The 17018-nt window shown below is 39.4% G+C and overlaps 1 protein-coding gene across 1 annotated transcript; it reads left to right on the top strand.

The window, feature by feature from the left end:
• The first annotated feature begins 1190 nt into the window (after nt 1–1190).
• Nucleotides 1191–2505, top strand: LOC113123746 (trace amine-associated receptor 13c-like). The gene is made up of 2 exons (XM_026296001.1): nt 1191–1360; nt 1695–2505. Exons 1-2 carry the CDS (start codon nt 1191–1193, stop codon nt 2503–2505), a joined length of 981 nt encoding a protein of 326 aa, XP_026151786.1.
• Nucleotides 2506–17018: the final 14513 nt, after the last annotated feature.

The raw sequence follows: 17018 nt of genomic DNA, 5'->3' as shown, positions 1-17018 counted from the left end.
ATTTTAAACCCACACTTGCACCCGCAAAGCTTCATATCAGAAACAATCTGGCATGGCATTCGTAACTAGCACAGAAGTCAAATAACAAAACTCCATTTCTGCTCAGAACTGGTGCCTTCCACGCCAGGTATGTCCATCTTCGACCACTTGAGCATTTAAGTTCTCCAAAAAAGCTATGAAGTGCTCTGGTGGTGTCCTTTCTATGGCCACATCCAGACTCCACAAGAAAGCCAAATACCCTGAACTGCTTTTTGACATGTAAGTGCGGACAAGAGTCAAATCCCTTCCTCAGTGCAATTTGCAGTTTCATACAGACAATTCTCTCCTTCTCTGGTATAAATTCCGTGGTGCTCCGCATGGGTCTAGTGAGTATCCCCAGCACTTCTAACATTGGGCAACTCTGGAAGAGAAGAGATTCCAGAACTTCTTAAAGAGCTTGGTTTCAGAGCCTCTGCTGTGCATGAAGTCGAGCCAAACTATATGCAGCTGTTAATGCTCCACCTCTTGTTTTAGCTTTAAATCTTTCCCCACCAGAGAGGTGGCATTCCATGTCCTTAGAACCAGTCTACAATCACAGGGATCAGTATGCCAAGATCCCTGACCTTGTCTACTGCCTGGCAAAAAACTGAGTAGTCCCCAGTTCTTACCTCTGCAGGTGGTGGGCCATTAGATGGTGGCTCCATATAATTAATTAAGGACTATCTCATCAAAACAGGTCTGAAAAATCAACAAAGCAAACAAACCATCTTTACCATGCAAGGTGGCAATTCTTTCAAGGGCCCAAAAAAATACAAAAATGAGATAAACTGTTTTGCCCCTTTCTTGTAAAGAGTTTAACATCTCAGTTGAACCATAGTACTTTAGATCTGGAAGAGGCTTAGTAAGGTTCAGTGGGGTGAATACACTGGTGAATGATAACGCCTTTGGTCCAACAATGAAGACTTCTGTTGACTTCTCAAATTAGATAAAAAAGCACAAAAAAGTGAGGATGAGTGAGCAACAACAGCATTTTCTTCTTCTACAAAACGTTTTTTGCCATTGGTGTAGAAAGCACTCTGTAGGAGGGACCTCAGAGTCCCAGAGACACTGAAACAAAGAGGAGGGGATGAACTAAGAAAAGGCGAGAGGTAAATCAGTTATTCGAGTCAGTTTTTGTTCACAAAGCTGCAGCTCTCTGCAGGGCTCTGAAGATGGAGGTTGAGGATGGAGCAGAGCTCTGCTTTCCACAACTCAACACCTCCTGCAGGAAGCCGATTTTCACCTGGTCTGATGTTGTGCTCCTTCACATTGTGCTGTCCTCTGTCTCTGTGCTCACTGTGGCTCTGAACCTGCTCATCATCATCTCAATTTCTCACTTCAGGCACAGATTCACTTCTCTATGATTTTTGTCTTAAAATGTGAACAGCTGCTGTACATTTACAAGAACTGTCTTTAGGCTTTTACTAAATCATGGCTCATGTTGACACATTAGACTTTGATTCTGCCTTGTTGACTGTTTGTGCACAATGAAACAAAGGTCTGACTGATATTTGACACCAGAAACCACAGTTCAGGTGTCTATTCACTGAGCTCAGCAAGTAGTTTTAATAGTCTACACTTAACCATATGGTGACTACAGATGTGTCAAATTAGGAAACATTCAGAGATATTGAACACAACTTGTTGGTTAATGACACTTTTCTCTTTTCCTCCAGGCAGCTCCACACAAACACCAACATCCTCCTCCTCTCTCTGGCTGTCTCAGACTTTCTCGTGGGCCTCGTACTGATGCCCGGAGAAATACTCAGAAAAACAGGCTGCTGGTTTCTTGGTGATCTTGTGTGTTCTCTGGTTAAGTATGTGTCTGCAATCATTACCTCCACCTCAGTAGGAAACATAGTTCTGATATCAGTCGACCGCTATGTGGCTATTTGTGACCCTCTGCATTACCCCACAAGAGTCACTGAGAGAAGAGTGAAATTCTGTGTTTGTCTGTGTTGGCTCATTTCTGTTTTCTACAACATGCTCTTATTAAAGGATGATCTGACTGAACCAGGCAGGTATAACTCCTGCTATGGACAGTGTGTGTTTGTTATTAGCTATATTGCAGGAATTGTTGATGTTGTTGTGACCTTCATTGCTCCAGTTACTGTCATCATAGTTCTGTATATGAGAGTGTTTGTTGTGGCTGTGTCTCAGGCTCGGGCCATGCGCTCTCACATTACAGCTGTCACACTGCAGCGTTCAGTGACAACAACAAAATCTGAGCTGAAAGCAGCCAGGACTCTTGGTGTTCTTGTAGCTATGTTTTTGATGTGTTTCTGCCCATTTTACTGTGTCACTCTTGCAGGGGACAACTTGCTTAATGCTTCAGCTGCATCTTACGTGATCTATCTATTTGATTTTAACTCGTGTGTAAACCCTCTGATCTATGCCTTGTTTTATCCCTGGTTTAGAAAAACTGTTAAACTCATTGTCACTATTCAGATTCTGCAGCCGGGATCTCGTGAGGCCAACGTACTGTAGAGAGACTGAGTGAAACATGATATGTTGTACAAAAGATTTTCACTGGATTTAAGAATACAAGTTAAAATCTTCTCTCTCTGCATACATTATATAATCAGTATATGAGTAAACTGTTTGAGTGAAATAAGATTTGCTCTCAGGTTTTCACCAAAACCAGTAGTAGAGGTAATAATTCTATAAGATAGAAAAAAAACCTACTAGAGTCAACATAAACGAGTTTGACATCTAACACAAACAAGCAGTTATAAATCCAAATCTGCACAACTAAACACAATAAAACTGCTTTTTATATGAAGGTACTGTTGAAAGTTTGAAAGAAGTGTTTTTGTGTGGTCTGTAGGATTTACATTTTGTTCAGTCTGCCAATCACCTACAGATGGAGCAGTTGGCTTAATTTTTGTATGACAAAGCAGTTGCAATGTCAAAATGTATTAATTATCAGTTAGTGGAAGATTTCTCAACATACGACATTCTAATTACAAATGTCTGTTTTTCACTTTTTTGGTATGATGAACACTGAACACTGTAAATAATGGTCACAGCGGCTGTCACATTTTCCTAAAACTATGACACCTGAAAAAAATATATATATATAATTAGGACCTTGTGGATGTTGATAAAAGTCTTCCACTAACTCATCCTTTATGCATCTTGACATCTCTACTAGTTCATTTGTCATGGGAAAAAAAAATAAGTCAAGAGCTCCATCTGCTGGTGATTGCATTTCACACAAATAACATGAGAGTTCATTTCCAACTGTACTTTTGGGCTCCAATGTTTTCATGAATATCAAACACTTTAATGACTACTGCCACATTTTTCTATTGCTGGCTCTCTGCACAAAGCACACACTACATTTAAAATACCCACTGACACATGAATGCCTGTTTTTTCTAAGCTCTGGGACAGGCTGTCTCATGTCTGAATGTGTCATCTGGACTTTGACACACATGCCCTGTTCGGCCCGACATTTACCTCAAGTCTGAACAAGCTGGATGAGAACAGCAGCTGTGTTTGCTAAATGACAGGCCTCATTGTGCTGACACAGTAAGACAGAAGTTGGCAAAATGTACAAAGTGTGACAACAACAGTTACAATATTAAAAAGGAGTGAAACTGACAATGTGAGCACATGTGAAACATGAAAAACTGTTTATAGTGTTATGGTTTGTGATACTTAAAGTACCAGAGCCACAGATTCCTGTTGCTTGTTATGTAATTATTATTTTATTTTTGCCTAATCACATTTAAATATAATTTTAATAAAATACATATGTACCTTTTTAAAAAGGTACCTTAGTAATCAACTAAAGACATTTTCTCAATGGAAGAGTCAAGTCAGATACCACATGGATACCACATGTACTGATGAGCTGTTGTAGAAATTACTGACAATGGACTTTTGATATAAACACACAAAAATAACAGAAAACTCGAACACACCTACATCATGTGCATCATATAGTCCACTCACATACTGTCCTTACTCCTCATGGACATTCTACACTGACCCAACTTAATTTTCTGGAGACATAACCTAACCTTAACCTAAACCTCAAACCTAATCGCAACCCAAGTGATCACTCTAAAATTCAGTGTAAAAACTTCCTTTTGATGACCAGCCTCTGTGGCCTGTATGGTTGTGTGTAATTAAACAGGCAGGAGGTTCAGCAGGCTCAGCAGGCAGAGCATAGTTACAACAGCTCACAGGGTAAATGTCTGTGTTAATACAATTTAGAGGAAAACCAAAATCTTTTCGGAACGTTTTGTTAAACCTCTCCCCTCAGGTGAAATCACACCTGTAGTGGGGGCTACAATATCAATTTCTTTCCTAAAGGTTCAGTTGATCTAATTAATAAACCTGTGCAAAGTCCTGAAGGTAACTGTAACCTGCCAAACAACTAAAAGAGATTACATCCAAACCTAGAAAAACACAAGATGCCAAAAGCTTCATAGCATCAAGGCACACAGGAAATCAGAAAAATTAATAAAAACAGTCACTCCTGTCTCCACATCTCCTACCAGATAACCTCAGTGATTACTCCTCACTTCCGGTAATATCTACAAGGCCAAACATGTTTGTAAACTCTGGACTTTTTATTCCAGGAGGAGAGACGAGGAGGGATGACAGTGTGTCAGACCAACGGTATGAGGATCAGAGGATCAGGGCATTTGATTCATGCCAGGGGCGCCTACAAAATCGTACACAGCCATGTTTCCATCACTTTGGAGGACATTATATTCATATCCTGGAGTTTTGTCCTAACCTTAAACCATGTCATCACTTAAACATCTAATGATTTATATTGTATGGCCTGGGTTTATCCCCACAAGGATATCAAGCTCCTGCAATGTGCGACCATGTAAAGATATTTATGTCTCCACAACACAGGTAATACTGGTCCACACACCAAGTCAAATGAGAAGTGACATTTTCCTGAGGGAAGCCATCCCTGACCTCATCCCTGACTGCAAAGACAGAATCCATTATTGAAAAGAAACACCACCTGTGACTCCACTTCATTCCTGCTTTAATAATGGTTTGTTTTACTTGTTCACTAGCTGTACCCATATATCTAAATGTTTTCATGTGCATGTCATTTAGAGATTGTCTTTATTTGCACAGCCTAAGTAACTAAACACCATTTAAATTGTACAAAAAGGAAGGCTTGGGCCCTGAATCTAAAACCTTTGATTACGTTTATTAAGGCGCCTAAAGTCTCTACTGCTAGAAAACAATGTGATTTCTGTGAACGACATTTTAATTAACATGCTGCAGACTGACTCTGTCCGTTGGTCCAGGATCAGAATGACCCCTTTATTATTTGCAAATCTAATGTAGGTTAAGTTACAGGTAAGAAAGTGATAAGTTAACAAAGGTCATAGTCTAGAGAAGTAAAGCTTCAGCTTAACACTAAATGTGCACATCATTTCCTGGAAAACACACATAGGAAGATCTTAGCCTACTTCTACTACAACCTGTATGAACTTTCCTAGTGTATATACTACGCTACATGATTATGTTTATATTAGTCAATACAGGTAATTTCAGTGTGTGAATGTGCTGCCATACGTACTTTACATGGTGTCAGGTATACTGCTGTAACAACAGTGTAAACTCTGAAGACTGTGTTTTAATGCTGCCATCACTGAACCTATTGTCTTTGTCAGTAAATCTCATCTCTGTCACTGAGCAAGATCCTCATTCTCTTCTCCCCTTTGAAACAGTGCTAAGGCTTTGAAGAGTGAAGGGTAGTCAGCACATTACAAATCAACATGACTCTCCAATTATGAAGCACGCCTGCTGAGTTCCAAGGAATTCAGGATTCCTCCGTAGACCCTGACTGAACCTAGGTCAGACAAACTCTCCTCCCTCAGCTTAGTAGGGCTAGAGGTCATTGTCAGCCCTGAAGCCTCAATAGCACTATTAGTTTCTGAAAAGAAGTGAACACAATGTGTGTGACAGACAGCTAGTGTTTTTGGATGCGCACATTATGATTGTTGCATTTCTATGTTAATGTATATATTTTCCAGTCTACGACAAATATACAGCTCCTAATCAGAGTGTAGAGGCTGAAGTGAGTGTGAGAGGACCACTGACCAAGGGAGCAGGACTCCAGGCTTACAATGCAATGCTTTGAATTGTTGGCTGACATTTTGTAGCTTAAGTTGGGGTGCACAATCATAAACAGAGTCAAAAACAAGAACAAACAGGAGGAGAATGTATGTATCCTCTCATACAGGTGACTGCACCTGAGGGGGGTGTTCCTCTCCACTGGAGTTCTTTCTTACACATTTATGTGAAGCTAGGATAATTCATGAATTGCAAGACCGCTGTTTTTATGACACAGGGATTACAGTTGAAACAATCATAAAATGTTATAATGAAATTAGTGCTTCTTCTTTAAGAGTGTGACTCAACAAAATTGTAGAAAAAACAATTTTTTACTCAGTATTGTCTATTTGTTCTACCAGCTAAAGTTTTAAATTAACTAGAAAAAATTTATTAAAATAGAAAAATCTAATCATGAGGTTTAAAATAAAGGTTAACATGCTAACCATCCCATCAAGGGCCTTAGAGTGTGGGTTGAATATATTATTATTAGGGTTGAATATGACAGAGCAGGGATCTATCTACCTAGCTATCTATCTAGTTACCAGCCTATCTATCTATCTGCTTACCTTCCTGCCCATCTACCTACCTATATATCTACTTACGTATCTATCATTAGTTTAACCCACCTATCTGTTCATCTACCTACCTACATATATCTACTTACACTACTTATATCTATTTATCCATCCATTTATCTAGTTATCTATCTGTCCATCCACCTACGTATATTTCTATTTTCCTCTGTCCATTTTCCTACCTACCTACTTAACTATCTATCCATGTACTTACCTATCGTCCATATACCTACCTATCTATATATCTACTTACCTATCTATCCACATACCTACCTACATATATGTCCATCTACCTACCTATCTACCTGCCTACTTACTTATCTGTCCATTTAGATTAAACTATTTTGTCATTGCACATGTGCAAGTACAAGGCAACTATATGCAGTTAGTGAGTACTATAAACATATAATGTACAGAGGAATATGTGCTATTAATGTATGCAGTCTCAGCGTAAATTATTGAACACTACTTGCAAATGGATATGTACAAATGATACCTTAAACACTTAAGTCACTAGTGCAATGGACATTGAAAAAGAGCTATATCAATTTATTCATATACCTACATATCTACTTACCTATCTATTTATCCATGTACTTACCTACCTATCTGTCCATCTACCTACCTACATATCTACTTACCTATTTATCCATGTACTTACCTACCTACATATCTACTTACCTATTTATCCATGTACTTACCTACCTACATATCTACTTACCTATTTATCCATGTACTTACCTACCTACATATCTACTTACCTATTTATCCATGTACTTACCTACCTATCTGTCCATCTACCTACCTACATACATATCTACTTACCTATCTATTTATCCATGTACTTACCTACCTATCTGTCTATCTACCTACCTACCTACATATCTACTTACCTATCTATTTATCCATGTACTTACCTACCTATCTGTCCATCTACCTACCTACCTACATATCTACTTACCTATCTATTTATCCATGTACTTACCTACCTAACTGTCTATCTACCTACCTACATACATATCTACTTACCTATCTATTTATCCATGTACTTACCTACCTATCTGTCCATCTACCTACCTACCTACATATCTACTTACCTATCTATTTATCCATGTACTTACCTACCTATCTGTCCATCTACCTACCTACCTACATATCTACTTACCTCTCTATTTATCCATGTACTTACCTACCTGTCCATCTACCTACCTACATGTCTACTTACCTATCTATTTATCCATCTACCTACCTACGTACATACCGACTTACCTATCTATTTATCCATCTACTTACCTACCTATCTGTCCATCTATCTACCTACATGTCTACTTACCTATTTATCCATCTACCTACCTACGTACATACCGACTTACCTATCTATTTATCCATCTACCTACCTACGTACATACCGACTTACCTACCTATCTGTCCATCTACCTACCTACCAACCTACCTGACCTGAACAAAATTGTTAAAACAGCAGATAGACTTACTTTATCACACTGCTATGTGCAGGAAAACTCAGTCCATTTCAGGTGACAGTTAACATCCTTTGTTTCCGGAATAAAATTTGATGCCCTCAGATCGACGTTTTAGAATGCCCCTAGCAACGTGGAAAGTTTATGAAGGATCATTTGCACCAAATGCAGTCAGTAGATGTGAAAATGTACATATGCAGCATACTTTTCAATATTGTATGGTCAGTTGTGTGGTGGTTCTTCTGTGTTTTCTTTTATCAATTTACCCCCATCTTTGATATGTATTTAATTTATTTTTACTCATGTACATAATTTGTTTTTAATACCTGCATGATGTGATGATGTATGTGCTGGTGAACCAAAGACAAATTTCCACTTACCACCTACCTACCTACGTACCTATCTACTTACCTACCTATCTATCCATCTATCTGTCCTTTTACCTACCCATTTACCTATCCATCAATCTAGCTAGCTATGTGTCCATCTATCTACCTGTCTTATATATTGTTTAAAAAATGTTTTAACTATTCAACATTATGAGTTAAAATCAGTTCCAGCTGCATTGGCTAAAATGCTAAAATGCTGCTTAAAAGGCAATGCATTACTAACAACAATTCAGTACTTTAATATATACAATTGAGCAACAGTATAATGTATTGAGAATTGGTCCTGTGCAGTTCTTGACGCATATGTGCCTTTTAAATGTGACGTTAAAAGAACTGTAGAAAAAACGTTGAAAAGTGAACTCAGTACAGAAAAAGTACTGTGACCCAACTAACTGTTATTCTGAGTTCTGAGTGTATTTTTTTCCCTTAATCTTTTTGGGTTTCAAACTCAGTTTTTCAAATCTACCTGCTGATTCATGTGGTTTAACCTTTCAGCTTTTCGTTGTTCCTCTCCAACAAACCCTGTGTCTGAAATGTTTGTTCTCAGGTGGCAGATCTACAGCACTTCTATTCTCTGCTTACATTTTCTGCTCTACTTCCACCTCTCCCCCCGCAGGGCACAGACAACCCTGGTAACAAACAGTGGTGTCGAAAGGGGACTGGATGTTTGCATCTGTGACTCCACAATGAATGGCTCATCTGATTGGCCAGCCCAGCAACAACCGATTAAATGCAATGAGTCAAGCTTGCGAGCAAAACTATTCGACGAAGCTCTGCCAGAGCACTGTCTCTGCAGGAGATTCCAGCTGTGCTCAACTTACCTTCTCCAACGTAAACCGGTTAACTCAGAGTCCCCTCTGACCTACTGACCTTGTATACTTTGGAGTTAAAGTCTTCCAATTTTGTGTCCTGCCATCATTTTCAGATTGTTGGAAGTTCACAGACTCCAGGATAGAACATTATGTTTGTGGCACATATTCAACTCAATCAGCGTCCTTATTTACATGTTTATATTCCAAAAGCGTCAGCAATCATGCAAACACTTATATAAATATATAATATAAAAACAAAATCCTCATGATTACTCGACATGTAAAGACAATTTGAGGGCTGTTGCTCTTCCTGCCCTGACTCTAAGTGTCACCCATCAGCATGGCTGAATGATATAAAATATGGTCATTTAACTAACATTATCAAACTCCTTGTGTGTCCTACATACTTGGCAATAAAGCCGATTGATTCTGATTCATTGTATTTATCCTCCCAACCCACATACCTGTGCACCATGTCATATTTCAAGTTACTACAACTGAAGGTCAGCCTTAGAAACATCACATATAGTTCTTCTAAATCAACAGGAGGATAAATAAGAATTGTACCTTAATCCATTAAGAGCACCACTGTTTACTGCATCAATGTTTCTGCTTCTTCCTCTGTTACTGGAATAGACCATGAATGGTAACACATATACTGTACATTCAGCTGTACCTGTTTGGTGTGTCTCCTGATGCTCATCACACTCATCCTCACTCTCTGGTCTGAATCCTTGTGGTCATAGAGCATCTTAAAATAAATTATTAGAATCAGAATTAAGAATATTATTGCGCACATTCTATTCAGAATTGCTGAGGAAGGGCAGAATCGCTATTTAACAATCAACAATTCTACTTGACTCAGTGATTCCTGGTGAAGCCCAAGAATTAGACTGGAGCAGGCCATATCTGGTTTTGTATGCACAAATATGTACTAAAGCAGATCATTAAAAATATATTTCTGGCCTTAACATTTTATATTTCACCACAGCTATTTTAAGTTTACTCACAGGGCATGGCTCGTTGTTCTCACATCAAATAGGTGGATATGATTCACATTTAAGTTACCTGCAATGATATTTTGACCAGTAAGAATGTTTCAACATTAGGAGTAATGTCAGCTCACAATAAAATACGGTGATGAATGATGCAGAGCATAACGTTACCTGCGTTAGCTTCGTTAGCTGAGTTAACCACATTAGCTACGTTATCACGTTACCTGCGTTAGTTTAGCTACGCTAGCTTAGCGTGGACATTCTTTAGGCTAACGCTAGCTCTGTTAGCTTCTGGTCAATGACTTGAAGCTTTGACACAGCGTAAAAGCTTCCGATAAACGTAAAACATAAACAGCTACTTTATGAAAATAAAGTGACGTTAGCTCGCGGTATGAAAGAAGCTAATGTTAGCTATAAAACCTAACCTAGCTATTCTGGTTCATGTGATGCTAACTAGCATAACGAAGCTAAAGCAAAATTGTGCATACATGATAAGATGCTCGTTGTTCTGACGCATAACGGGAGAGGTTTTTGTTTTTTGTTTTTTTTGTATTAAACACATGATTAAACAAATTATTGGCCCAAGTTCGACAGACTCACCCGGGCTTTCACACGCCATTACGTCAGGTTTGTCACATGACAGGTCAAAGGGCACCGCTTTATGTCACTTGCTGCTTTAAGCCCGTTTGTCTCCCAGATTTAATGATTTTGATTAATAATAATTGATGATATGGCGATTTAAAGCCAGAACTGCGAAAAAAAAGACCTTTGTTAATTTTTGATGATGGGTCATCAAGAAGGTTTTGTGTTCATTAGAAGATGGTTTGGGAATCTGTTCATTTATTTTATTTATTATGTTTATTTCGAGCATGAATATCCAAAATCTCTCATCTTCAAACTGGTTGCAGTTTTACACAAAGAGACCTCGTGTTAGTCACCTGAACCTGGTGGTATGCATCTGAAATGCAGTAAACACACCACCTGCATCTCAGACAGAGTCGGGCTGGTTGTTTCCAGCTTTATGTCAAGCTAAACTAAGTGTTTGCAGTTTAGCTTCATGTCCTTCTCCTCATCAAAGGGTCAACAGTCCTCAGCACCTCAGCAGTGTTAGTACAGCTGCAACTCTGTGCTAAATCAGAAAACTATAGCAGTGGGGCATAATGAGACTGAGCTGCTTCTAAATCATCTCTGTTACTGATGGGTGCCAACATGTCATGTCTCATGGACTGAACCGTCTGAGCCGCTGAGATCAAAAGCCCTTTGAAATCACTGGTTCCCTCACAGGATGAGACAGCGAGTGATGCTGAGTGCAGCAGAAACACCCACCCCTCAAAATCCTGTTAAACTGACAGGTTCATTGGGTTCACCAGTCAGCCTTGGAGATCAAGCAGAGTCAGTCAGATGAGGTTTAGATTACTGAAGGAAGTGGACCATATCAAAAAGACTGTTTTTGATTCAGTAAGACATTGACCACAAAAAATAAAAAAATCACTTTTTCAACATTTATCACTCAACTTTTATTTTCCAATGAGCATCATGTTAACACACTCTCTGTCTGTACCTTCTGCAGGTGTCCCTGGTCCTGGAGCTGTATATTGCTGATGTGCAGTTACTGGCCCCACCAACCTGCAGTGTCTATTTGTTGTTTATTGTTGCTGTTCTTTTCTCTCTCCTCTATCCACTCACCCCAACCGGTCGAGGCAGATGGCCTCCCAAACTGAGCCTGGTTCTGCTGGAGGTTTTTCTTCCGTTAAAGGGAGTTTTTCCTCTCCACTGTCGCCAAGTGCCTGCTCATAAGGGATTTGTTGCCACCTGTGGGCTCCCCTTTCCTTACTGTCTGAAAGTATATTACTAAGAATGAACTTCGCCGACCTGTAGTAAGACCTTTTTTTTTAACTTTTTCAGCTGGAACAGAAAGACAAAGGCCTGAGCTCAGACTTGTCTCAGTAGAACCACAGAGTCTTTAAAACTGGACTGGCAGTGATGGAGGTGTTTGAGCAGAGGGTTTAATTCACACAGATTTAGACACAAAAACATCAGCATGCATGGGAATGAAGATAATCTCCTTGCAATGTGTAAAATCATATTTTTGTACTTAGACTAGATTAAAAAAAGGCATTAATATTCTAATCTTCTTGATGCTGTGTGGTGTGATTTTTTAATCAGAACTTTCTAGGGATAAATATTTTAAAACAGAATCAAACTTAATTTTTTTCCAGCTGTTGTTTAGTTTCTCAGATCTGCATTGTTGTACTTTTTATTAACTGGCCACACATAAAAATAATGGTCACTAAACACTTTATCTTCAGGAAGGCGCAGGAACTCAGATCAATGTGACCCAGTGTGATTAGATTAAAATCTGAAATGTCATGCACCTCTTTGATCAGCTGACCTGCATCAAAGCCTCATCGTCCTGCAGCGCTGCAGGCCAGCCGCTAAGCAGATTGTCTTCATGTCAGCACAGCTTTGTCTTTCACAGCACGCTACATTTAACCCACGGTTAACCCGGTCTTCTGCAGGCCTGAAGTCACAGTCACAAACGCACCAACAGTATCTTCAGGAAACAGAGATTTGGAGCTGCATGAGTCATTTCTGCACAGATACGACTACCCAAAACATTTAAGGGCAGGGACACATTATGACCCTTGAACCAAAGATGACTATGATTTGTACATTATGACTGATTGATTGGACTGGGTCTGTACTAGTCTGGCAACTGAACAGAACTGAATAGAGTGTCAGTGATCCGGTTGCTGCCAGTGCTCAAAGCCTTTTCTACAGCTTGGTGGTTTTTCAATCCGTCAGGCTTGGCAGGGCTGCAAAGTCAAGTCTGATTCACTGTGAGTAGCAGGAGTTGCTGAATCAGTATGTGTGCTCTAGTGTCCTACACACCTCTCCATCCAGGGTCTCAGATGAACTCTGTTGTCTGGTAAAAATTCCAGTTCCTTCCTGTCAGACTACAAAAATCTGTGTAAATCAGTGGAAATGATTGTTATGTGTTGCTTGTCCAGTCTTTGTAGTTTCTGGCTGATCTGCAACTTTGTCCAGAGCCTAAAGCTGCTATTGTCCACATGTTATCCAACCCCAGTTTGAACACTTTCTCTACAATAATTTCTCTATTTCATAATGTTTAATATTGAATAATATATTTAATAATTGTGCAGGCATGTACTTTTAAGCAGCAGTGAAATGCAGACATCTTCTGCATAGCAAACACTGTGCAGCTGCTGACACAGTTAATGATTGGTGCAGCTGAACGACTCCAAAACAGGCTGCAAGGAAACTAAACTCCACAGTTTCAGTCAGACTTCACCACTGAAGGCCACAGGACAGAGGGGTGAACACTGTTTAGGCTTTATTTTGTTCCTTAAATCAAAACTTAAGGCAGTTCATGGGTTCCCAGACCGAGCTCTGGGAAGTGGTGTTTTAAAATGTGGCACAAGGCTTAGCAAGACATCTGATCTGGATCAGAAATACAGTACATAAGTGTTAACGCTTCATTTCTTTCATTGCATCATTGACAGCTGAAGCAAAACACTCACACAGTTGCCATCAATGTTTTCTAACATAGACAGCAATAACGCTTCAGGCCGAGCGATGGGGAGTGACCTTCAGAGATGGAAAGCAGCAGGATGCATTGCAGGATGTTACTGGCTCATTCAGTTTATTAAACCATACAGTGGCTTCAGAAAGTATTCAGACCCCTTCACTTTCACACACTTTAACGTCACATAGAAAAAAGCTGTAATTGTTTCCAAAGGGGAATTTTCTAAAACCATGTTTTCACTTTGTCAGTATGGGTTATTGAGTAGGATTAGTCTTTACAATTAAATGCAATAAAGTATGCAATAACTGATTTCTTTCTGGAGCCAGAGTATGTTCAGATTATTATTCCACCGACGCTGAAGTTGTCTGTCACAAATATTCTGTGGAGTGACGTTCTGCTCACAGTTTCGATTTTAAGGTACTTACAAAAGAAAGAAAAAACACTTCATTAGTGATAAAAACTATGATCTTGTAAAAGTGAACTTCTGCAGCTGTGAATAATAACGCTGGCAGGACTGGCATGAAGTGAGGCAGGCGCACCTTGTCTGGGATATTTCCTCTCCACTTTATTGCACATTGAACCTTAATGAGCGACTTTAGTGAAATTAGTTTCCTGTTTCTTTGGAATCACAGAAAACAGGAAACCTAAAATTTTCACTTTTAATACACTATAATGTGATTATACGCAATTATAATTTCTGAAGTGCTGAATAATGTAAAATATCAATTTTTCATGTATTCTTTATAATATGTTTTCTGCATTAATTATGCTCTATGTTGAAGGCTGTGTGTTGCGTTTTGCCTGGCTGTGAGAAAACCTCCACTCTGACTCTACAGATGGCCGAGCTCAGCTGTTCGACCCAGCTGGAAACTGGAACCTGCTGCAGGAATGTTCGTCTTTCTGGTGTGAGGACGGCACAGAAAAACACAAACATGATCAGTGTTATTCACTTCAGCTGGTTTTAATGCTGTGGCTGATCAGTGTCTTTAACCAGATTAACAATTCCAAAGTGTATGTACCACAAAGATATATGTATACATTGCAAAAGCCTTACTTTAAAAGCCCATTTCTGTTGATAATCAATGCCATACCTTGTCATTAAGTTACAAAGATCATTTGGTGCCATCAGGCATGAAGATCAATCAGGAAAAAAATTGCCAAACTCATAAGGAGCTGGACTTTCAGCACTGGAGACCTTGGTTTGTAAGGTCAGTCCTGAAGGATTGTGGTGAATCTTTTGATTTTAATCTTGAAATCGGCCAGATTATTTAATTAAGACATGTCCTCACTATGCTGATATAAACATAATGTGAGCAGCTTTAAGGTTGCAAGACTGTAATGTGCTCTTTCCTCTCTGTGAATAATGATGAATAAATAAACAGTGAACATGCTAAGGGGATTTTATCTTCTTTAGCTGTGCAGGTGAAAAAAGTATTATGTTAAAAATGCACAGCACTGCATTGTGGGGACACTAAATACATAAACTAATATATTCACATTTTAGCCTCCATCTCCATAGCTGAGCTGTAAAAAACAGAATTTCCCTGTTCTAATTACAAATTTATCTACCTGGCCTGTGTGCTTGCACATATTTCATTGTCCAGTGCAGCACCTTGCTGGAAGACACTCCTGCACACTGGCTGAGAATGAGTGAATAGGAAGTGGTGTCTCTTCAGTGAATGTACAATACTGAGAAAATAAAAGCCTGAAATGCCTACAGGTCTTTGAAATCTGCCAAAACAACCAGAAAAGGAAATAGCCCGTGCATTCAGATTTATGCTCCTCTAAACAGACTCTGAGGCCTCCACGTTAGGAATTCTGCCTGGAATACAAAATGAGCCTCAGCTGCAAAGATGCAGGTAAACAAAACACACAGTGTTCATACACACATACACACACACACACACTTCCTGCACCGCGCCCAGAGATAAGGCTTAATGGAAATAGATTTCATATTTGACATGCAGATTTGTAGCAGGGTATTACATCTTCTCATATGCATGTGCAGTGGATGCACACACAGAAACCTTCCCATAAAATCTACATCTTCTGTTGGATTATGGGGCTGTTGGGTGACCAGACATGGTTGCCTGGCAACCCTGTCTGCATGTGAAGTGGCGATTGATGGGATCACATTCGTTCAGGAGAGGCCAGTGTGTTTGGGTGGAGAGAGGCAGAGAGAGAGAGAGAGAGAGAGAGAGAGAGAGAGAGAGAGAGAGGAAGAAAGAAGGGAAATCCTCAGTCCACATTGGCTAAAGATCCAACACACAGGCTGATGAGCAGGAAACAAGCAGAGGAGCCTAAAGCATCAACATTAAATTAACAACCAGAGGAGAATCTCAGGTTAGCACAGAGCAAGGATGCATCATCTCATACTGCAGCAACAACCTGTTCTTCTCAGCTTCACCCTCTGAGAATTTTCTGCAGAAACTGAAAAGCATAAAGTGGGTATACTTTGGATTAATCAAGAATTAGACTGAGAGATAAAAAATAAAACTGGCTAAGAGGGAAAACAACCAAGACTGACAACATAGAATGCGTCACGTGATGAATGTGCAATGAGGGCCTGTCGTCAAGCTGTGGAGCAGTTGAGTCGCAGATTGAATTTTACAACCAAACTGTTGAATTGTGGAGGCTTGCAGTTGAATTTCTTAAGAAATACCATGGAAGTGATGACATTAAGGCATGTTGATCATAATCATCACACTCTGCTTAAGAAGCTGCACAAACTGAAAACAACCTCGAGCGATTTGAGAGATACACCATTATTTATTTATCCTAGTGTACGCTGCATCTGATAAAGCTTTCTTTAGTCAGAGTGGGTTTTCTTATAAATTGAGTTTTACACAATGTCCTAAAAACCCAATATTTTCCTATTTCCCAGTGTCAGAAATGATGTTTTCAAATGATTTCTGTCATGTGATCAACAGCCTAACAGGGCTACCCCAAAATATTGAGTTTACTGTGATATACAGTGAAACAACAATCAGCCTTTGCTCTCATTTGAATCAGTGATTTTCCTTTTTGGTGTTTTTACTGAAATCATTGCTGGTACAGTCAGAGCTGTGTGAATTTGTGCTGCATTTTCACATTTTACTGGAG

Source organism: Mastacembelus armatus, chromosome 21 (assembly GCF_900324485.2).
Source record: "Mastacembelus armatus chromosome 21, fMasArm1.2, whole genome shotgun sequence".
NCBI lineage: Eukaryota > Metazoa > Chordata > Actinopteri > Synbranchiformes > Mastacembelidae > Mastacembelus > Mastacembelus armatus.
This window is presented reverse-complemented; position numbering and strand designations above follow the sequence as displayed.